The 24,571-nt window shown below is 41.7% G+C and overlaps 2 protein-coding genes across 5 annotated transcripts in view; both read right to left on the reverse strand.

Annotated features, from left to right (window-relative positions):
* Nucleotides 1-17,870, reverse strand: part of LOC119167870 (uncharacterized) — a 28,603-nt gene extending 10,733 nt beyond the window's left edge. For all 4 annotated transcript variants that reach the window (XM_075865677.1, XM_075865678.1, XM_075865676.1 and 1 more), the window contains exons 1-7: nucleotides 17,685-17,870; nucleotides 15,360-15,413; nucleotides 13,032-13,067; nucleotides 9,871-9,915; nucleotides 4,404-4,424; nucleotides 2,954-2,977; nucleotides 415-576 (exon numbers count right to left, since the gene is read on the reverse strand). In XM_075865677.1, coding sequence (XP_075721792.1) covers nucleotides 415-576; nucleotides 2,954-2,977; nucleotides 4,404-4,424; nucleotides 9,871-9,915; nucleotides 13,032-13,067; nucleotides 15,360-15,413; nucleotides 17,685-17,760 — 418 coding nt within the window. In that variant the 5' untranslated portion in view covers nucleotides 17,761-17,870. The remainder of the gene's footprint in view (nucleotides 1-414; nucleotides 577-2,953; nucleotides 2,978-4,403; nucleotides 4,425-9,870; nucleotides 9,916-13,031; nucleotides 13,068-15,359; nucleotides 15,414-17,684) is intronic.
* Nucleotides 17,871-23,418: 5,548 nt separating this feature from the next.
* LOC119182924 (uncharacterized) overlaps nucleotides 23,419-24,571 on the reverse strand; it is a 30,416-nt gene continuing 29,263 nt past the window's right edge. The window contains exon 8 of the mRNA XM_075865680.1: nucleotides 23,419-23,559. The gene's annotated coding sequence lies outside the window, so the exon portion shown is untranslated. The remainder of the gene's footprint in view (nucleotides 23,560-24,571) is intronic.

The following is a 24,571-nucleotide window of genomic DNA, read 5'->3' on the forward strand; positions in this document are numbered from 1 at the left end:
ATTAGAATATGGCTACCGGCTTCTGTGTTGTGAGGCTACCAAGCTTAATGCCAGCCTCCACAAGTATGCTGCCGCTTACCAGTGCGTTTCACAGTTCTAATACAATAGGCATACATGGACATTCTGGGAATCTGGCCGTAACAAAGGCGCAACGTCTTAACGGAAGATTGGGACTTCATGTATCTTACGATTTCTTTGAATGCCAATTAGCTGACGTTTTCGTTTTTGTTTTCTGCGTTATATCATATGTTGCTTAACAACATTCAGATGTCAGCCTGCGCACGTCCTTTCTTCTTTTCGTCTGCATTTCTTGTGCTATAAATTAAGCTGTCAATATTATTTGACCGTTATTATTTTTTCGTTGTCGTACATATGATCATTATTAATAAACAGGAAATCAGTAGTTATACTTACCTCCTGCTCCTCCTATGCCTCCTAGTCCTCCTCCTCCCATGCCTCCCATGCCTCCTCCCATTGGATCCATTCCGCCCATTCCGCCCATCCCACCCATCCCGCCCATTCCACCCATTCCCATTCCCATTGCACCCATTCCCATTCCTCCTCCCATCATTCCATCTAGAACGAAAAGAACACCATTTGTAGACCATTCAAAGCTTACAAATGTTCTTATAACAACTTAATCAGATCATAATGCTCAGCGGTGTTATTAAGGCACTACCCTACAACACAACGCAATCTACTCGAGCCATAACAGAAAGGTTTGGAAGAGTGAAAAAAAAAAGCGAGAACAAAACCTGGATGCCGCCTCACTTGAGAGAGACGTCAAGGCTTTCAAAAACTTATGTGTTCTGCATCTTTGCTAAAACATCGGCACATTTCAGTTATTTTCACCCCAAGGAAAATCAAACAGGGAATGCAAAAACATTTGGCTTCTACTCATACTTTCAATGATCTTAATTTCAAAATGCCTGTTGAAATTCATGAAGTTTGGGTATTCACTGTACTTTGGATTCAGCGAAAAATTACAGAGTGCTACTTCGATGGAAGTTATGACTTACATTAACCGATCCTCTAGATCAAAGCACGATTATAATTTTTGAAATGTCTTTTGCTCGTTATAAACTGACTTAAAGCACTCTCTTTCTCGCCTCGTGTGTGTTTTTGACGCTATATTGAATGCTAGTTTTCGAAAGTAATTCCTACAGCAGCTTTCACTCATTTTTTTTTTGCCTGGGATTGTTTTCTACATATGATTTTTATGTATCTTTGTTTTTCAGCGTGTACTGAACAAGCTTGATGGCGTCACTTGTATTGTGCTTTGGACATTATGGTAAGTTTGAAATACGAAGCCTCACCAACCTTTCCGACCATGTTTAACCGAAAACAAACACAGATACAAGTGCGTATGGTCAGTTGCAATGCATTGTCAGCTTCTTTCCGCTCAATTGTTCAGTCGTGCGTAGCAAGCCCGCAGCTTCACGAAGTATATTAACAGTAAAAAAACACCAGTACGACGCACTACCGCCTTTCTGTTGATTCAAGAGGATGGCCTTTCGAGTCGTGTAGTAAAAAGCAAGTAGTGCGAATCCTTTCGTGGTAACGGTGAATTTAGGTTTTATGGCGAGTCATCCCTGCTTGACTACTGTGCTGTATATATCTGTGAAGATGCATCACACTTCCTCAACGAACTCGTGTGTCCTGACTACACAGGGATCAAATTAGCTTTATTGTATGCTACTCCAAACCGTTTCGCATTGTCAACCACGTCTGTTTAGAGGAGTTTAAGCGTGTAGCTTCTCATAGGAGCGTATGCCTATACGGTAGAGCCCAGATATGATTACAAGCCTCATGGCAGCCCTTTAAGTTCAAGTTCCCACTTTCAAATAAATTTGTTCGATGAATGCCGTATCTGCTCTGAACAATTTCTGGTTGGTTATTAGGTGTCAATATTCCCAAATGGTCAAGGTGCTCTTCGCGATGGCGGCAAAAAATGGACATTCCAACTCTGACAACCATGTGCATACGTTGCAATAAATATTGCACAACATCGGCAAGAATATGTTCCCACATTTTTTCCAAAACACAGGATAGAAAAATATAGGAAACTTCCAAGTGGCAAGCTGGTGAACTATAAGCTGTACGAAACGCTCGCAATGATAACCTTGTGTTCTTTTCGCTCCTCGTTAATTGTAATCATGGCTTACTTTGTGGGAATTGAGAAAGTGGTACTTCCAGGGATGCCTTGTATCACGGACTCCTGCCATTTTTCTCTTTCTAACTTTAAATGGCAGTGTCAGGAATGCAAGTTCACTTATATGTAAGTGGTACCACATTCAGCGTTCGATTCCTTGTGAAATGTTCTGTTATCAGTTCCTTCTCGACATATGTCTTGGTTCTTATTTAGGAGCTTAAACGATTGTTGTCGTGTGGTAATAACGGCGAAAAGAACAGTAGTCTGGCTGTTATTGACTAATTTGTTTGCTGCACGAGCTTGTGCTCAAAGAATCAAAAGTACAAGCAATGCACGCAGTACACCGATAGCGGCGATCAGTCGCTGGTCATTGAATCTGCTCGTGAATGAAATTCCTCCGCCGCTTTTTTATACATGCCTTTCAAACCTCACTTGTGTCCTCCAGGTAATCTTAGCCGGACAATTCTAAGCTTGCGCGTGACATGCTATCATACTTGGTGGAGAAACCTGAACGCATAAAAAAGAAAGGAATAAGCGCGCATGGCACTATATTGTGTGACACTGTATACTGCTAAATGGACTGCATGTCTAAACTCGCTTGCTCATTCACAACTTCGTACAAACACACAACTACACAAACAAGCCTAAGTTTCTGCACAAATGTACACACGATGCTGATTCTCCTGAGCAGTATGATAAAGGTGCGAGCGTAATTAGGAGTACACAGCTCTAGAGTATTTGTGATACAAAAAAAAGGGGGGGGAGCGTAGGCATTAAATAGAAAGTGGCAATTTTTCTTACTCATCAGCATCATATCTGGCATTCCTGGAAAGACAATAAAAAGTATTAGTACAGTTTACTTCTTTAATGATAGTCAAATAACGCTTTGAACAGTGTTTTAAAATTTCCGTATTCTACTTTATCTTGTGCGTTCGTTTAGCTTACTGATTTTATTTTCCTGCTTTGTAAATATTTAGTAGTTGGAGAAACCAGCTGGGAACTGAAAACTGAAATTAAAAATAACAGTGCATGAAATTTCCGAAGGCAGCTCAAACTTTAGGTCATTTGTGTAATGGACGGCAGCATATACTTTCGTTTATTTTATCTCTTCTCGTCAAAAGAAAGAATGCAGGTGGAAGAACAGGGAGCATGAGAAGAGTGCAGGGTACTAAAGTGAACGTGCGCTCAATTGATCCCCTTGCCTTTCACAATTTTTCCTCTTTTCCCTCCCCCGTTAATTTTTTTCTTTACTTTCTATGCTTTCCCAAATTTTATTTATTACCAATATTTCAGATTAACATCGCACATCATCGTTCTGGAGCAGGATATCTTCAGGAGCTTGCTGGTTTATTTCTTTCAATAACTTATTCCGAAAAGCTCATAGTTAAACCAGTTCATAAATAATTGGTAAACGGCGAAAATTATGGAACTGTTCCTGAAAGCGGTGGTGTTTGTTGTATGGTTCGAGGCAGTTACAACTTTTTTAAGAAGCAACTTCTCCCCGCCTCTACTACTACAGATGAGCTGGTTAACGGCTCTCGTTTCAACAAAAGTACCATACAAGCGAACAAATGCTGCTTAAGTTTTCTACTTTAGGCATATCGTCAAGTGTATCATATGTTTAACATACTATATAGCCTTCTCGGATCATACGCCTATTAGCACGCACTGACAATGAAATTTACTTTACTTTACTTTATATCTTTACCACCTTACACATGCTTCTTGGTCACCTAACCTTCGACATCTTTATTTTTTTGATGCTGTTTTTGCAGGCACCCTTCTCGTACTTTAATGAACCTGAACGGTATAACTGCTACGTCAGTGCTAACTGAAAAGGGTAGTTGAAATTCCCTAATTTTATCCTTTACCTTACTTAAGTAACATGAGATAGGTTTTAGGAATTTTAGTAGCTTGTGTTTTCGGTAAACTGATTAGCTCCCCAAAAAATGTTAAATGAGGAAATGGAAAATGCAAAATTTTGCGTACCGAAACCACCATGCCAGGCTCATCGGGCTACGCTGGATTAATTTTGATGACTTGTAGTTCACTAACGTGCAGTTAAACCTGAACAAGTGCGTGTCCACACTCCGTCAGCCACGATATTCAGCCATGATAGCCGGCACTTGATCCTGCGCCCGCAAGCGCCGTTCCTTAGTTTCTAAGCTACAGCGCCAGGTACGCCTCTTTACAGCTCCATGAGCTATATTTCTTTTTTTTTTCACATGTATAAAAATGAAACTGCACTCACCCATTCCTCCCGACGGGCGAACTGTAAAATAATCCCAAATCATTCCTCGCTCGTATGTTGTTCAAACAAGCACTTGTGGTTGAATAGTGAGACGCACTATTTGCCAGAGCCTTCCCTGTATACTCTGAGCTCATGACGCGATTGAGTATATTAAAAAAAAGTGGCCGAGTTTTGGCACATAAACTGTTCTGTAATACTAATAGACATTGAAGTAAATGAAGTATTTGGAATAGTTTAGCTTTAGCAATGAGTTCATTTATGCAATTGACAGCCTTGACGAGAGTAATGCTTTCGGCTTTGATATAGACCTTGGCTTGATTTTATCGGAGACAGACATTCAGCAAGATTTCTATCAAAAAAGGGGCATTCAGCCATGAAAAGTTGGTGAATCAGTTAATTACCAGAGACAACATAAAGTTTTGTTATGCGTGCGTGCGTGCGTGCGTGTGTGTGTGTGTGTGTGCGTGCGTGCGTGTGTGTGTGTGTGTGCGTGCGTGCGTGTGTGTGTGTGTGTGTGCGTGCGTGTGTGTGTGTGTGTGTGTGTGTGTGTGTGTGTGTGTGTGTGTGTGTGTGTGTGTGTGTGTGTGTGTGTGTGTGTGTGTGTGTGTGTGTGTGTGTGTGTGTGTGTGTGTGTGTGTGTGTGTGTGTGTGTGTGTGTGTGTGTGTGTGTGTGTGTGAAAACGCCCGTTTTCTCAATCAATCAAACTATTCCCAATAAAATACCTCGGTGTAGCAGTTGTGTAAATGCTCGCTTCTCACCATCTCGTCTCTGTCTTCCCTACGATTCTTTTTCACAAGAGGATGGACAGAGTGGACCAGTTGCTACGTTTTCATTACAAAAATATAAAACAGCGTTTTACATCCGCTATGTTTGTTTATTTGATACCCACAGCGCCATAAGGCATTACAGTGGGGGGAATATAACATGATTACAAGACAGAACACAAGCTCAATTTGCGGCAAGTACAGTACAGCCTATCGAGATAGTAGGAAGTACATTGAATACACAACATACATGAAAGAAATAAGAGGCACACAGGCCGCTTTTTTACAGTGTATAGTAATGTGTGCCTTCCAGGCTATCATCTATATCATTTTATTGTTTCATTCTAAATTTCCGTCACCTTGTTTAGATGAATCACCCTTTTTATTCAATTCTGATGCTCTCTAGTGCCATGCTTTGGAAATACATTACGATTAAGCAGACTTGTGGGCCGACCAGCGAGCCGAGGAAACCACTTAGGCCCAAGGGCTCACGGCCGATGCCTAGGCTGGGGCCGAGGCCCGCCCCCAATGAACTTCGCTGAACTTAATAATAAATTTCTTTTTTTTAAGAAACTCCTAATTACTCTCACATACGCGAACGCCCTTCAAGTATTTCGCAGGCAAATTGACCACCGTTCTTTTTACAACCTTTTGAAACTGGATAGCGTTACTTGAAATAAGCAAATCGCCATATAGTTTATTTCGGCATTATTAATCAACCCCTGAATATTTTAACGTCACGATGAAATAAATAACCATCCATACAAAGAAGACGCGCGCCTGCATGTACCTTAATATCTAAACATACTGCGTCGTTCCGTGATAGTTCATGTGCACCATGCAGAAGTGCATTGAGGAATATAATAGATTAGTAAATTAACCATTGTAACATTTCATGCAACACATCAATAACACCCCTTCTTATATATATATGACCCGATTTGTCTGCGTGTTTTACAAACCATGCATGTAATGCACTTGAGCACACAGTGACTTCTGGGTTACAGTGAATACACTGATGGAACTTTCATACGGCACTCAATAAAAAAAGCAATGGGCATCTTGCTTTGGCGAGCCATTTCTGAAGCAAATTATTCACAATCTGACACCTTCGGAGCTGGGTTCCCATTTGCTTTTGTTTAATTACTTGAAAAATTGCTAATAACACAAAGCCCTGATAGGTACACTCATACTACCGTCTGTTTCACCTTCTTATTACGTAAGGTAGTATGATAAATATAACGTCTGTACTACATAAGTATGTGACACTTCAAGCCATCGCAGGAGAAGTCGACAAAAGCCGACAGGATGAAAACATACCAGCCCCTTCATCAGTCACAATGATCAACAACGTTCTATACAAGGTGCCCTGACAATTCATGGACTACCAAACCAGCTTTTAGCGGTATACAGCGGCCAGCATCATCACAGAACCATCGGCTGACCCTGACATCCCCAAGTACATCGAATCATCAGTGGACGGACCGGTAGAGAACGGGTTTGAGATGTTCGAGCTCCACGCTGCGTCTTGGTCGCAACAGGAGATGGCCACATCTCAAACGACCACGTCACCGGTGATCCAACAAACGGTAAGAGGGCGAAGATGGAAGCTTGTGACGAAAAATTCGTGAACTGGGTTTGTGTCCAGCCACAGCCTCTCTTTACTGATTTTTCACGTCACCAGCTAGGCATTCATATTTTACCTCACTCACATCTTCCAGAAGAATGAATCGTGGGAAAAAATTAGGGAAGAGATGATCATCCGATTTAGAGACTACAGTGGAGATTCGTATACAGGGTGTCCCACATAACTTGAGCCAAGAATTTGAAAACGGGAGACACCTCAGTGGCGAATTGAACCAAACACGTACTACTTGCACTAGCCTGTAGGTACTCAGGCTATTTTTTATTTTTCCCCATACTTATTAATTATTATTTTAATTGCCTTGTTAATTATCTGATGGCAATCCTAAACAGGGACGCTGAGATGTAGAACACTTTCAGAAACCACCGACTAAATTGCTTCCTGTACGATACATCTCAGGCTGTTACTTTTTCTACGTTGTAAAAAAAGCCCGCGAAATTGTAAAAGAAGCCGTGTGACGGACCGCGAGCGCACTGCTACAGTGCTGCTGTAGGCTTTCTTTACAACGCGGAAAAAGTAAGAGCGCTAGACGTATCGTACAGGAAACAATTGTTTCGGTGGTTTCTGAAAGTGCTCTACATCTCAGTGTTCATATTCTGTGTTTCCAGCCCATAGTTTTAAAAAATAGGTAATGAAGAATTATAATTATTAGTATGGGGAGAAATAAAAAAGTAGCCTCCATGAGAGTATACCTACAGGCTAGTGCGAGTAGTATGCGTTTGGTTCAATTCACCTCCTTAGTAAGTGTCTTTTACTTTCAAATTCTTCGCTCAAGTTATGTGGGACACCCTATATCTTCCATTAATACTTCCATTAGAGTTTGCGTGCTTTTCCCAAAAGACGAAGCCGTTCTTTGGGTTTCCCTTCTGTAGGAAAATGGGCCTTTTCTGCGTCATAATGAACCCTTTCCGTAATTCGCAAGTGTGCTTTTCTGCACCGCATACTTGAACAAGAAAGAACAAGAAATAATGGTATCTGTCGTGCTTCAAGCGGAGACGCGGCCCTAGTTGAACGTGCAGGGTTTTTTTTTTTTTATTATTGATGGGATATAAGGAGATGTTAGCGCAACCACTATTGCGCCCCCTGCTCCTTGTTCCTTTGAAATGTGTAATAACAAAGCTAACATAAGGTCCCAGTCTCCAAGCGTAGCAAGTCCACATCACATACAATATAAAATTTAGCATAACAGCTATAGCATAATCATATCTGTGCATATACGGTGATGTTAACCAATTGGAAAGAGTTTATTATGACTGTTTATATCAAAAGAGGTAACTCGACAATTTACACGTCATTGTGTTGCCAAACCGCACTTGAACAGGTTATTTGCACTCAATGACCAGCTGCCATTACTTGTTCAAACTGCATAGCAGGGAAACTAACTTTACAACTTTGAAAAGGGCTTATTTCATTATAGGATTTATGTTAATGAACCACTGTGTGCACTTTACCCCCTTTCTCACGCACTTGACCTACCACCTTGTTTCGCCTAATGCGGCTCTTCGTTTGCTCACAACGCCCACCTCACGCCTCAAATGCTCGCTACGGTCGCGATAGAGTTGAGGAACTCGGAAGATACTCAGCCAATCTTTGTCGCCCTTCCGTACACATCCGTACATCAAAACCACTCAGCTCTTTAGTTGCGCAGAGCGACCGACATTTCAAACTGGAATCTGATTGAACCACTTCTGTGGTGGTATGAACGTCCTGTGCACAGCCACCTGACAGTCCAAACAACAAAGGAGGCTCGGAAGCATCAACTCTCACTCGTTGTCGGGGGGGACAGAAGCCCTTGCTATGAACGGAGTCGCAGGTGCTTCTGGTGTTCCCCAATCAAATCTGTTTTACTAACTTAACTGCTTGAAAAGCTTCCGAGTGGACACTACACCAAGTAGACAAGAAAAAACTGTCCTATTCCAAAACAGCTGTCCCCTCAGCATTTTTAGCAAAACCAGCAAAGACAGTGCATGCAGATCAACCAGGCTAAACAGCATACTATCTGACAAGAACAACTACAAATATCGAAATAACATTTGCGGCTTATACACGTTTACAAGCGAGTCAACTGAGGGGATGGTAAATTCAAAATATCTTGCTCAAGACATAAAAGGCATCGAATTCAGGACATTTTCGCAAAAAGGAACGTCAAGCAAGTTTTTTCCAACAGATGTCAAGGCTCAGACAACATAACACACAACGACACAAAACGCGCAGAACTACATCCTGTATTCCGGAAGGACGCAAAAATACCTCATCAGCCTCGGTCTACAAATACGCAAAATTATAGCACCACACGTGTACCATTCACGACAAAGAGCACGACGCCTATGATTTTGTGCTGCCGCTACTCCAAATCCTCCCTACCACACTCATTCCCCACAAGGATGCACGCTGTGTCATCGTCAGTCTCCACGTTCAAGGTGGGCGCATGTTTTCCAGGACATAACAGCCAGTTTCGCCCATCAGAGCTGTTGTGCATGTTGCCAGACTGCCCATTTTGGGCATTTGTCTGCGAGTTTAGGAAAGTTATTTTGGGTGTACCTGCGCATTTGGAAATGTTTCACTCATACGAGTCGCCTTTGTCATTTGATGTAACTCTCGCATTCTTTCGGGTGGAGGGGGAATCGAGTGAGGCATGAAGGCATGGCAGGAGAAGCCAAGCAAGATGAAGTGAATGGAATAAGTGTATGCTGTATTGGCCATGTATCTTATCTTTATTTAATTACTTTTATGGTTTAGCCTTAGTTTATTTATCATTTCATTAAAAGAAACAGTCACCACAATCAGTTTGCTTCAATAAAAATTAGTATGATTGTATAACCCCTTCTTTTCTTCTTTTTCACAAAGCTTACTGCCTCACTTTATCGTCTCCGATCGCCCATAGTGGTTTGTGCCATTCTTCTAGAAAACAACAACAACAACAACAACAACAACAACAACAACAACAACAACAACAACAACAACAACAACAACAACAACAACAACCAATCTACCATTCATAGCGTCGCGAGTATATGCACAAATTTTGCCTTTGTGGGCAGGTTGTGTGGTACTCACCCTTTGGCTTTTTAGTTTTCTTATGCTTTCTTCTCCTGATCGCATCTAGACAGAAGTAAAGCCCATATTTACAACATGCTGATTTGAAATCGCAATTGTCGTACACTTAAATAGAGCGCTGACTTTAGTACATGAAAAGATAATAACAACGGCCTGCTGTTTTCTTTAGCTCGCTTAATATTATACGTTATACCATGTTGATTTTTTCTCTACATGCATACAGTTGTAAATAAGCAGTCGGGACGGGGATAAGGCTTGAATAACTCTTGAGCTTCGCCATTAAGAGTTTTATGCGATAGCGTAATCGGGTTTCATGTGCATCGAGTTCGACAGTGCCACATAAAAAGGAACGTTTGTACGTATCAAATCGGCCGTTTAAAACTATCCTAGAATGCCTATACTGCAAGTGCAGGTGCTCGTCAAGTAAAACGGAACACGTGAGCTGTGGCCAAGGTACGCAAAAGTTAATGCCAGCGCGCTTCGTCAGAGAAGTGGTTTTTTATTTTAAAGACAAAAGTGTTTCTTGGGGTACTTCGACGCAAAAATTTTGATCTGTCTGTCTTTCTTTCTGTTTGTAGATTTGTCTATTTGTCCACCGTAACGACACCCCAAACGGCCCCAAGCAATACCCTAAACGGCCAACCCCATCCGCAGCACCCACCAATATTGCTCAAGTTTCAGCGTTCATACTTGTGCGAATGCCAATTAAAAAGCAATTATTGCTAGAGAAGGCATACAACAGTAATTCTAAGAACCGTATCATTCATCACGCTGCGCTGACAATGCAATACGATGCTCAAAAAGGCAAGTGTTTGCAACGCTTTGCTAAGACTAGAGTTACTCTATATGCTACCTATAGGTAGCATACACAGTAACTATAGCTAAGACAATACAGTGTTGGCATCTGCCCGTCACTTTGCGTTCTACACCTTATCCCCTCCGAGACACGTGCGCACGCTTTCCTTGGTTTCCGAAGATAACGGTCAGAAATCGCTCGTGTCTATAACGTACCTCGATGCACTCGTTCGCCTTCGCTGCACGGATCGAGACTCTCTAACGCAGCGCCCACAGAATACAATTCACCAATTTTCTCGCGCATATCATCAAATGAACGTTTTGTTCGCTCTCTCCAAATGCAAGACTATCGTATTTTGACGACATTTGCAGTGAAACATGCAGATACGGGGACAATTTTTTATACCGAGATGTGCCAGAAGGTAGTGGCATCATTTCCGCATGGAAATGAAGAACCGCTTCTCTGATGGAGCGGGCTCGCACTCACTTTTGCATAGCTTGGTCACAGCTCGCACGCTTCGTTTTACTTTACGAGCACCTGTCCAGTGAAGAAGTGCCCACTATATTTAAATTCTTCCTCTAGCGAATCGGCGAAGGACCCACTAGACGTCGAAGTTACGACGCGCGCCTGCGCAGCTGCACATGAGAGACGCTTCAAGTCTTAGTTGCACGGTAAAGCACGTACGTATCTTGTTGCTTCAACGTTGTTTATAAGATAACCTTTGTCAAATAGCCGCATATATGAGGGGCGAGCCGGTGCCTTAAGGTGCGATCAAGAGAGCACCGCAATTCTTTGAAAGAGGCGGCAAGTTGCCACTTGTGAATGCATTGCCGCCAGTGTGAGTTCATATGCCCGTTTTTAGCTGCACTTTCATTTTATTCAAACACAGTAGCCAGAGAGAGAAGGAATGTAGGAAAGGTAGGGAGGTTAACTAGACTATGCGTCCAGAGTCTAGTTAACCTCCCTACCTTTCCTACATTCCTGTGGCGCAGTAGCCAGAAAGCACGGAGACCTGTTGAGGCTACAGACATATCAACACTATCGCAAGCGTGTGTGTCAGTCAGGCGCCGGTGACACTATACGATAAGAAAATGTTATATCTTGTCGTAACATGAACAATGTGCTGTGAGTGTACCTTTGTTGTTGAGCAAGATAGTATTTGCATATTTCTTTGTGGTTACCCTTGTCAACACGCACCTTCATTGTCGGTGCATTTTTTCGTAGTATTTTGAAAACCACTCTGCACAGCCTGTTGCTGGATTCGCTAGATATGACATTTTAACACCTTGTGCTGTTTTTTAGGCTGAACATTAGGTAATGTGTGGCACATGTATCTGAGCTGCATTCTTTCAAGTTTTGGTGCATACGTGGTATTCTGCATATGACTTTTCGTTTCCTGGATTAAACTTGAGTGGAAAGTGAACGCTTGGGATATGTGGAAAGTGAACACTTGTGTTATATCCCCAAGCTTTCCTCTTGAGTGCACCCTGTTCGAAAGGCAAGGGAACGCTGTCCAATTGATTGTAGTGATCGATTTGCAGGCATGATGCAGATAGTTGACTCCATTCTGAAGCTTGCGCGAGCAGCAGTAATGTTGTTCTGTACGATGAGCATTGCGTGAAATCCGGCATGCTTCACAAAGTGCGAGACTGCCGATGGACATGCTCTCCGCTTTGACGGCGTTGGAAGACTTACCTGCTTGCACTGCGTCTGGTACTTGCTTTGTTGGCTTGATTGCTGCATTCGGCACCATCAGTAGTACCTTGCAGTATTCGAACGCATATATTTGTTATTTCTATGCATGGAGGCCTGTAACAGCTCATTACTGGATATGCCTGTAATGATCACTTACAGGAGTGAACATTTGCTGCTGTTGAAATGCCGAATATGCCTTTGTCGGGACATTAACGAGTGTCTTGCGGCACAGCAGCAAACTTTCAGAAAAATTGTTTTGTTGCTTAATATTTAAATTTTCGTAATATGCCGGTAGTGAAGGCAATCGATTAGGATCCCTCTAGCTCATTACGTGAACGCAATAAAAACCCTCCTTCCTCAATATTTATTTGCTGTACTAGCGCTCACACGTACATACATTTCACATTATTTTTGTCTTCTTCAGTTTGCTATAGCTTGTTATCTGTAGCTATCCATCGTACCGAAGCCATTTGTGTGCAATTATTTTATTGTTTAAAAATTTGAAATTGCTCATCAGTTACTCATTTGCTTGTTCAATAGGATTGAAGGCCTTTAGGCAGTATGTAAACAAGTGAAGGCTACATAAAAATGCTCTACGTCTAGATTTCACCTGTGAAGCATTGAACCATAATTATCGTTTAAACGAGTTAGTTTCACGCCTCCCACTTACTTTTAGGATTAAGCTTCTTCATCAATTTTCTGGCTCCTGAAAATACACATGAACAGATTTTTTTTTTACCAATTACCATTTAAAATATCATGCGCTGCAATTCTCATACATAAACGTGCGAGTTCTTCAGACAAAAAATAACCAAATTAATATATTCACCCATTCAGGCTCCGCTTCATTAGGTATACCATAACATTTACAGAAGTTTTATTTCACTAAATTATCTCCAACAATATGCTATACGTGCAAAATCAACATATACCAGTATCATCTAGCAACACAGAGAAGCAGGTTGTGAGAAACCGTGAAGTAAAACCAGAGATATGAATACGGCTGAACCAGTGGCACATTAACTCTATAGTAAACATCGTAGATGATTGCATTATGAAAAACGTTCATTTGCCGCATTCATAGGCACACAACTACAAAACATTCATCGTTCACTTAATAAGCAGTCATTTGGGCTATGGTGCACCTGAAGAAGCTCTGAAATGCGCTTTGCCGACGTGCAAGACTACGATTTCAAGACCTCTTTTGTCGACTGCTTGTCATCTATAGGTGCACTAATGCAATCCGAAGAGTAAGCCTCTTCTTGTCGCATGCTGGACAATGGCACCCGAGTGTTCTAGAGTCCTTTTACGCCGCACGTCCAGCATTTCTTAATTTTCCGCACATCCCAATAACAAACCTGCAGGGTTCGTATAATCAACTCCAAGTTCGTATGCGACATAAAGCACTTCTTCCGTATAATACTAGTTAGTTGGGGTACTTTTGGCTCTCGGTCATTGTAATATTATCTTCCGTTGACTGGATGCTACCGTTAAAGGGCCCCTAAACCACCTTCGATAGCTTTTTTTCAGCATTCGAAGTAAACACGTGAATCGTAGGCGGATACCCTCGCGATCAATGATTCTACACGTGCCAGCGCTACGAGCCTCCGGCTCACCACTAATTCCAAGAAGCAATCCCTCCTCCTCTGCTGGCCTTTCAGACCTCCACGTGACTCCAGGAGCTTGAATCTCGGACGCTCAGCACATTGATGCTGGGACCGGTTGAGCAAGAGACTACGACTTCCGGTTGGTCTGCATGCAGCTGTCCATGCGGCTTCTTGTTGCTCGTTGTGTTACCCGCGCACGTGCGCGTACTTGCCAATCAAAAGCACTGCTGCCTCGAAACACAGGGTCCATACCTGCATAATTTGTATAAGCATAGGCCGGAACGGCAGCAGCGGTTCGCCAACAAGCACGCAGTTGACTTAGTTGACGGAGGGAGGGAGTCGCGGCAACCAGAAGATAGCGTTTCGAGCATCACGTCGGTGATGACGCTTGTCGTCCGAGACAGGGAGGAGTGCTCGGCGAGAGGGCGAAGCGGCTTTGGGAGAGAATACCAACGGAGAGTAGCGAAAATCACACGCGTCCAACTCCGCTATTACGGCACCATTTAGAAAAATTCGCACGTACGTTATCGTGGAACACTCGCGCACAACTTCTCGACCTCAACTGAATTTCGACCTCTGGGTGGTTGGGGGCCCTTTAACCACTTAGACACGGTGATACAGCACAACTAAGAAACCTTCAATAAAAATTCAGGCTGTACGTTCAGCTCAAACCATATTGAGAAATATATAAAATATTTCGTCATTTCATGCAAGAAAATAGCATAGTTTTCTTGTGCTCACGCTAACAAATAATAGTGAAAACAATTTTTTACTATCAAAATCTAGCAGTTGCCGGCCTGGCCAACAAGATCATCTTTCGTGAGCGAGTGGTGCCTGTAAAATCACATCTGTGGCTTTCTTCTGCTTATTTTTTAAGTCTTTTTCTCTCTGATGCATCAGTTTAGACAAGACGTACTCGTGCCGGACATTTGGCATAAGAACTGTAACGGGGAGTTGTCGAGCAAGAAATAGAATAATTTCAAGCATCATATGCTCCTGCGACTGTCTAATTTGCCTGTTGGGATGCATATACCTTGCATTTATATGAACGACTAGTAAAGAGTAAAACATGTACGAAATTACACCTCTCAGTCTTTTGAAGAAAACCGGTATTTTTTGTTTTTTTCATTCGTAGCTACAAGGCTCCACGCCAACCTCAACATTTGCATGCTTTTCTTGCAAGAACATATTCGGAAGAGCATTGCTGCTATCCTGAAACACATTACCATACGAAGTAGAAGAAATGTTTGTAAAATGCAGCATAAATAGATTTAAGAGGGCTTAAAATAGTTGCACCAATGCTGGAGAAATAGTTACATGCGAAGTTGCCAGTAATTACTTTCGGTGGTTAGAAATGTCTCCTTTTATCAAATAAATCAGTTTTTACTCACTTGATTTTTGTATCTGTTGAGTGCGCGGATATGCCGCGGAATTGCCGCTCATCCCTGAAAATACATAATAAAGCATAAGTAAGTATTCTTTGTCTAAGAATTTCCGCATTTCAACGCAGTAGGATCATGTGAGTTCAACAAACGGCGAAATTGAGCAGGCACGTCAAGTTACATGACATCACGAAGGAAATCGTGATCCCATTACCTACTTTCTGCGTCTCTATGACTTGACAATAGACAAGTGTCTGTTGAATCTGTTCTAGCATGTCGCCGACAAAGGACATTGCAGCTGAAGGCGACCAAGGAAATGTTGAGGTTTTTGAAAAAAAGAAACGGACCTGGAGAAGCGGATGGGATAGCGGTGCCACGTTTCCACGCCAGATTGATTAACTCTTCCTAATAAGGTGCTTGTGCACGTGCAATGTGATGTGCTATCTTTCTGTCTTTCTCATCTTTTTTTTTTCTTTCCTTCTTTCGATCTCCCAAATCCCGTTCCCTTGTGTAGGCTAGCAAAGCGGTTCTTCTAGACTGGTTGACTTCCCTACCTTTCTTTCTCTACCATTCTCTCTCTCTATCACTAATCAAAATAAGACTGTGTATATCGTTAACCTCCGTACTCAAATTGCTACAAGAAAAGACCAGGATAGATATTTACTATAGGTTGTGTCAATTGTGGCCAACAAAGAAGTCACCAATACAATTCTACACTGCCCTGCTTAATTCCATAAATAAGAGAGCACTAATTTAGCGTTACCGGGTTTATCAAGGTGGTTTATTGCAATACCGCTTTTGATTTTGTGTTAATGATTACAGCGACTGAGACTCAGTTGTTCTTTTTTACTTATACTGTTATTGCATATATACAAATGTGGGAATTCCATTTCCAGAATAAGTTGAAGGAAATGGATTTTTCGTGCAGCAGAAAAGGTCGGTGCTGCCTTGTACTCTGAAAACGTTCTTGAGGATGTTTGACTTTTTTGTTTTTGTTTTTGTTTTCTTTTTTTTCTGTCACTTCGGACTAAACCAGGTGCGCACACATGATGCTCCACAGGGCCGTGTTTCGTTGTTTTTGATTCAAATGAGTTGCTACGATGACTAGCCATAATGCGCCAAATCTTGTCTTACTTCTCTGCTACGAAACCTGCATTGTACGTGAATCAAACTACTATATTGTAGTAGATCTTGCCACGTACTTAGGAACCATTGCTGTCCATAAAATAATAGTGGAGGCCTATTTGCCAGCAACAGTGTTAATGTTAGTTTTTACGGCTGCCAACAAGCTAGGCAAGATGTGTGCTACACTGCAAAAAAAGATTAAGCGAGTAAAAAAACAAGAAGCAGCCTGACATTTGTTACGTAAAACACACAAACAAATTCGCTGATTGCCTGAGAAGTGTATTTATAAGGTCCGTTTCAGCTGCGGCCGCTTTTGCGTTAAAGACGGCACGTTGCATTAACCAAAGATAGTTGTAACACAAGAGATTGCTAATTGGAAGCTGACCTCCTAATCTTTCATATACGTTCTCGAGAACACAAGTGCACGCCAATTTTTGATGAACGCACAGTTTTTTATCAGCATATTAAATAATAAACGCGTTCGGTTATTCAAGCATGACATATCGACAAAAGTGGTAAAGCATGCGTGAGCCAACCCTCGATTAGCTTGCATGAAGACGTGCGCCATGTGTGCCATAATGACAGGTTCGCATATTGCATGGGCACGCGCAGGTAAGTGCTCACGCCTTCTTTCTTTTCCGATGTTGTGTGCACTTTCAGCAGTTGGTAGGCGTTTGCTGCGTCCTGATTTTCTTCTTGTGTGCGTGGTTGCACACAGTCTTTTTAACCAGCTCAGCTCTCTCTCTCTCTCTCTCTCTCTCTCTCTCTCTCTATATATATATATATATATATATATATATATATATATATATATATATATATATATATATATATATATATGGTGTGTGTTTGTGCTATACTCATTGTTAAGATTGGTACTAACCGAAACCGAAATCAGCCCCGTAAGTTTTCTTTCTACTTATTTTCTTATATTTTCGCACAAAAGCAGCCTGTTGACCATTAGCTACACAAATGTCAAGAGGTTTTGTAAGTGACAATTTCTCCATCAACCCCGTGATGTCATTTTCTCCTCTTTTTATCTTTAGGTCACCAAAGCAAACAATAGCGAAGCTCAAGGCAACATCAAAAACGTGTTCACTACGGTGCACAAAGCTTATTCTTCTCAAAACTGGTTAGTTAATTTGGCATGACGTTTGGAAATAGCAGGCAAACTCTAAATAGCTGGTAATGCCCTCGAAGTTTACTCACTTGCATTAGCGAGCTCCATTTCCGTCATTATAATAACGATGGTGACAAGCGCCAGCATAACCAAGGCAACGTTCATTGTGGCCTACATTAAAATATCCGTCAGCCCATACAATTCAGCTGGCCGAGCGTTCATGCATGTATATTGGACTCTCAGCACTGTACCGTAGCTAGCGGCGAGCACCTACGCCTAAAGACCAGCTGGCATTGTTATTTAGGAAGACAAGACACAATGCGACCACAGTTGCTTTATTCTCTCTCTCAATTACGTCTTCTTCCACCTTGACAACGCCGATTTCAATGGAGTGAAACGCTGCGCAAGAGCACCAGTAGATGTAGCTCGTGCAAGAAGAAGCATCTGCAAACGTTATAGTGCTTCTTTCATGCTCAAAAGTAACAATGGCGTACGCATTGTCGTCATCGGTGGCCGTTTGCGCAGATGTGGCCGACGCAGAGCGCAGCGCCTCAATGGCACTACGGTTCCTACTAGTACTGCGCCTATTAAATTGTCGGTATTGAGTATACAGGCCAGTTGGTGACGATCTGTCTAAACCGCGATGCGTCGACGATTATTGTTCTTATAAAAAGTCACAGATTCGCCACAAGTCCGGGTGAACAAATGAATGCGATAGCAAGAAATTGGAGCGTCACACAAACTATAAATGACCCTGCTTTGCCGCAAATGCAAAGCAATGATAGCGATAGCAACAAATTGGAAGGTCACATGCAGAACGGCAAGCAGATCAAAACGTACTCTCAGGTACAGATGAATGCGAATAAGCGTCTCAGTTGTTACTTCCCTGTGTCTGAAAAGCGTGCTTTTTTTCGCAAAAGAGGACCGTGCAATCGTTGCATTGACCTTTGTGCGCCCGGTATCTACAACAGAATTGTTCCGGTGAACGCTCAAAGTCAGAAAGGCACAGGATTGTCCTCACCGTGAGATAAGCAAGCGCACGCGTGAGTATACACCCTGCCCCTTTTCCGCGGGACTAAGTACTTGTTGATTATGAGAGCGCGCGCCGCCGCGTCGTGACGATGTGGACGACGCGTGCTCAATGCGTCATCTTGCTGGTAATGCTGCAAACACCAGCGCGCCCCCCGAAACGCCCATCACCAGTGGTAAGTAGCAGATATAAATAGCTAGCCGTTCGATCTTTGAAGGAGGTGGTCCTTCGTGGCCCAGTGCCTAACGCCTCGCACTTACAGTTCAGAGCTCCGACCCTCAAATCCACGCACCGAAATCATTTTCTCGATTATTTATCTTTCTTGCGTTTTCCTATATACAGGGTTCCCCACATAAATTGAGCCAAGAATTCGAAAGTGAAAGGCACTTAGGAGGCGAATCGAACCAAGCGCATACTACCCGCACTAGCCTGTAGGTACTCATGCTATTTGTATTTCTCCCCATACTAATAATTATTATTTTCTAATTACCATTTTTAATTTATGGGCTGGAAACCCAAAATATGAACACTGAGATGTAGAGCACTTTCAGAAACCACCGACTAAATTGTTTCCTGTAGGATACGTCTCGCGCTGTTATATTTTTCACGTTGTAAAGAAAGCCCGCGAAACGTGAAAAGAAGCCGTGTGACGGACCGCGAGAGCACTAGCTGCTACAGTGCTGCTATAAGCTTTCTTCACAACGTGCAAAAATAACTGTGCTATAGACGTATTGTACTTAAACCAATTTCGCTGGTGGTTTCTGAAAGTGCTCTACATCTCAGTGTTCATATTTTGGGTTTCCAGCCCATAATTAAACTGGTAATAAATAATAATTATTATTATGGAGGAAAACAAAGATAGCCTGAGTACCTACAGGTTAGTGCGAGTAGTACCCATTTGTTACGATTCGCCGCTGAACCGTCTTTCATTTTCAAATTCTTGGCTTCAGTTATGTGGGACACCCTGTATAGATACGTATACATATACGGGGAGTGACGGCGATGCTGACGCCGACGCCGTTCACAAAATCCAGCCGAGAGTGTCCATCTAATTGCTATCACTATATTAATAAGCAGTTTAATAGTTTCAGCACACCGCTGAAGGACAAAGAAGGACGCTCAACGAGAACGCGCAGGTATACACTGGACAAGCGTAAACTAACAACCGTCACAGTTGTTACGTCTTCGTGTTTGAGCACTGTGCTGCAAGGGTCGACAATGCAGGGTATGACGCTCTCAGATATTCCCTTTTCTTATAAACAGCGGCGCTTGAGGGGACCCTTCTGCGTCTCCTGCCATGCGGTGGCGTCTGACCAAAGGTGTTCCCGCCATTTTTGGATGCGAAGCATCTCTTTCTCTGGCCTCGTAGAGTTTCCTAAATATACACTAAAGGGACCTCTGGTGCTAGCGTTTATTGAAGCTGCAATGCATGGCGCTTCAGTGCGCATGGTAATTATGGGTCGAACATGGATTTACCTAGTCTTCGTACTTTGCGTTCCTTTCGGCTTCACGTGGCTTGAAGCTGTCCTGTCACGAAACAACAATCGGCAAATGTTCGGTAGTTGTGCTTCACCACCTTCACCTTTTAGGATAACAGCTTCAAATCATGACCATGACAGTGAAATTCCGCCACTAATGTTTATATAAATTTTGTCGCTATTGTCATGGCGTAATATACGCCCGTATTTCTGCAGATGACTAGCTCTTTTGACTCGCGATCAAAGTCATAGGTGCACGCAGCTGATTTCTGATAATCAAGGATTACATTCGGTAGCAGTTTGCCCAATGACCTTCTAGGCAGTGAACCACTTAAAAACTTTTGTTCATCAATGTTAATTTAAACGGCTTAATTTATTTAACCACGTTGTTGCACCGTAGATATTAACCTCTTTAGGAGCAATCTTAATGTACCGCCTTCTGATGTTACGTTGGGATCACCCTACACATAACCTTTATCTGACATAACACCAGAATGTCTGGCTTGGTCAGTCAATTATAACGCAACCTATTGTGTTTTGACGTGCTTGTCCTCTTCTCTAATGCACAACGGCGCATACAAGTTGGCCTCCAATGACATGCAGAGCACACACAAAAAAAATGAAATATCACTAACGCAATCACTGATCCCCACTGCACACGAAGCACACGAAGACCTCTCCCAAAGTTTACCATGTCCATTTTATAGCTGCATATTCTTTAATGTTTCCTATAATTTTTTTTCGAAATATTTCCTTTTTATGCAAAAAGTGTAAGAAGGTTCTCGTGGAAAACAACTCTTCGAGGTTTTTAGGGTCCTAAAAAAGTCGCGCCTTCCTCCAAGCGCACTGTCATTTTGAAGCTTAATTGTCAACATCCAAATCAATATAGGCCAATTGTTTTTGCGGTAGTGGTGGCGTGAATTGGGGGGAAATCTGACGAAGTCTCACAGATTGACACCGTCTGCAATATAATATGTGCAAAATTTGTGGCAACTAGAATTTGTGGTGACTACAAACTTTCTCTTTCACGTTTGAGGGCAATAAAAAAAGTGATGACTTTCTAGCAAATCTTAATTTCAACAGACAGCGCCAAAAACACGGTTACCTCTTTCTTCTTCGCCTCTACTCATGGCTCTTACCTAGTGTAGGGGATTGGCCGATTGTTAGGTGATTTTTTATGATTAATTATTATTTTATATATATTATTATCATGAACATTAGTATTACAATGTTTCAAAGGATTAAGACTACGGCTGAATATTCGTTTAGTCTGACTGAATAAATTCCTCTATGGCGTAGTAAACATGCCTATGATGGTAGCCCAGAGTAGAGGTGCCAAAAGAAAAAAAAAACTGATTCGGATATTTCCAGACCCAAGTTTCGAAGACGCTGTGCTATGAATCTCCTCCTCAATGACGTGTACCAGCGAAAACATAGAAAGTAATGACCAATTGTTTCCTCCTCCTTACAGAAGAGACACAGAGGAGACAGCGCTTGACTTGCTCTATGCAGGTAAAAGTAGAGGGAGGTAACCCGGCAGCGAAGTTTGGTTATTGCCACTTTTATTATTCCCGGCCCCGATACGTCACTGTTCAAGGGAAATAATATAGTTGGTCGTCATCAGAGAAGGCTTTTTTTTTTTCATTGAACAGCATAAAAGTGCTGCCATTATTAAGAACTTACGGAACTTTATGAAGGTCACCACCTTCAGAACCGCATTTTTCATAACACATTTTCGGGAGATTTCACGTTTCCGTGTTCCTCATTTATTCAGGAACACTTTGAGAAAATAAATATGTAGGTATATTCAGTTGCTCAAGAGTTACCAGCACTTCTTTCATCTCTTATGGATGCATCCGAAACCGAAACTGAATGTTCCCGTTTTCAGAATACCCACCATTTCGTCATATTTTTCATGTCCATATAACGTAATGCCGAGTTATCTAAGTACGTTTTAAAGCTTGCGGGACATACGTTCTCAGTTTATTTTAAAGTTTTCACTATGTGGTAGGAGCACTTCACTACCCAAATTGCGTGCATTTCCGTTGAGCAGCCGGTGTTGTGATCTATGTAATTCCGAGTTCTTGAATTTAGTTCTTGCTTCTTAAGGAGGAAGTTATGATATATTATGAAATATTGTGAAGTACAGGATGAAAAAGAAGAGTAAACGCAAGTTAGCCATTGAATAAGCCTACCCTGGACACACTACCAAGCACGGGGATGGTATGTCACCTAAAGACACAAAACAAGCTAGGAAAAAAATACTTCTTTTGTCTCGCTCAAAAAAAGCTTGTATACCACTTCAAAAGAAGTTCCAAGTTATAAACCTGGTAAATTTCAGGCGTATTCAATGTTTCTTTGTTAAATGGACATTCTTTTCGATTCTTCAAAGCAACTTTTCTCAAAACGTGTTTTTTTTTTTGCACCCAGTGTTACGCGAACAATGATTGCTCTGCTTCTAACCAATATTTCCACATAGCATTTTGCGTGCTGTTTTCTTATAGGTGGTTCTGTGCATTCAAGCAGACTTATTGGTCACAAGCGGTAACTTTTTATGATATGGCCAACTCCGTGCAAAACAAACTTGCCAAATATCAACTTTGTCACTCTTTTTTGTGATAACGCGCCATCGTGGAGATTAGATATACAAGGCGTTGTCCTCGATACATAGCTACCAAGTCACCATTGAGTCGCACCAAAAGATTTTTAATTATCACTGTTGGCAAAACATGGATATTTTGGCACTTTTTGTTTATTTTATTTTACAGAGACGAAAATGCTGTAGGCTCGTGTGCTCAAATTTGGATGCACGTTAAAGAACCCCAGGTGGTCGAAATTTCCGAAGCCCTCCATTACGGTGTCTTGTCAAATTCCCGAAGCCCTTCATTACGACGGTAAACCTGACATATCAATCATCAATCAAATTTATTTTTATATATTCAATCTCTAACATTTTTAGCTATTTCATCATCTTAATCTCGAAGTTTTTGAAAGCCTACAAGCTAAAACCACAGCTCTAATTTTTGGGCTAAAGCTGTAAATTTTTTTTCTCGAAGGTGTAGACCTACGTTATTCGGTAGTTATGAAATAACATCTTGCCGCGCAATGGTTGCGTTCAGCCTAGTGTGGACAGCATGTGTGGCCAACACAAAAATTTCAGCAACTATACATCATTTATTTCGTTACCATGGATGACAATCTAGTACCTTCCTGAAACTTGATAAAAAAAGCTGTAATCTTTTCAGATTTTTGTCCATGTGTTAAAAAACAGTTCCTTGAATTGCAAAACGTAAAAAAAGCAGTGGCACGACGTAATAACTGTTGTTGTTGACTTTATTGGCTGTTCTTGTCAATATTTTATAATATTTATTTGTTTCAATGATAAAAGTATCCGCTTGTCTTCTGCTTCTTCAGTATCGGTAATAGGAGAGCATATTCTTCCTGCTTTTTACAGTTCTGAAAAATATAACGGACAAACAGAGTTAGTACTTTAAAGACCACATGCTTGGACATGTTGGTAATTCTTGCAAAAGTGCACAGAACTTTTCTCGGAGAGAATCACCTCGTGTTGACTCTCTTTTTTTATGAGACCTGTTAACTCACTTCTATGTCGCATGACATTTTACGATGGTATAATGATATACAAAAAAGTCGGTGCGTCTCTTTAAATATAATTCGCCATATAGGCGGCAAACAAGTCCTGAATCCCCCTAAAATTCACCGAGGATTACAAATACCACCTGATGCGAATTATGAACGTGTCTGAAATTTTTAGCTTCTGCAAGGTATCGAAAGCGTCCGAAATCATATTTGGGCAGTATAAGAAAAGCTAGCAGTCATATCTGCTCACGAGGAGAAGCTCAAGAATATGTGTAGCACATTCTTCTACATTGTAAAAATTATGATGTACCTCGACAGAAACTTTTACATGAAACTAAATTCTTTAAAGATAAGTGCCCTCCATCAATTGCGAAATTCTTGGGTCTATGGCCGAAAGGAAATATACAAGCAACTGTAGCACGTGCAGTGGTTCACTTTCTGGAGCAATCAGACATATCTTAAATGTACTAAAGGGAAAAATGTAGTATAGTCATTGTTAACCGGTATGTTTCAAAACAATATTTTCGTGTTTCACTACAATATCTTTGGAAAAACTTTTTTGAAAACAGTTCAGTACTTAAGAGACAAGATCCCCTTAGACATTTTATTGAACTATAACGGACAAACAGAGTTCTCTCATGTTTTGTCTGAACACTTAAATTGGCGGGATTACTTGTGTTTTTATAAACTCTGTGTCTTGTGGGCACATTTCTGTGTGGTGTGTACACTCGGTATTGAAAAACGTGGACTCATTGCGTACGCGTTGTTCTATGTACAAATGTATAACCTTGTGCTTGCTACGAAATATGCAATGTCGACGTTTGTGCAAGAGAATAGGAGTAGCCGGCGCCACGCATTGGCACCAACC

This window comes from Rhipicephalus microplus, chromosome 6 (assembly GCF_043290135.1).
Source record: "Rhipicephalus microplus isolate Deutch F79 chromosome 6, USDA_Rmic, whole genome shotgun sequence".
Lineage (NCBI taxonomy): Eukaryota > Metazoa > Arthropoda > Arachnida > Ixodida > Ixodidae > Rhipicephalus > Rhipicephalus microplus.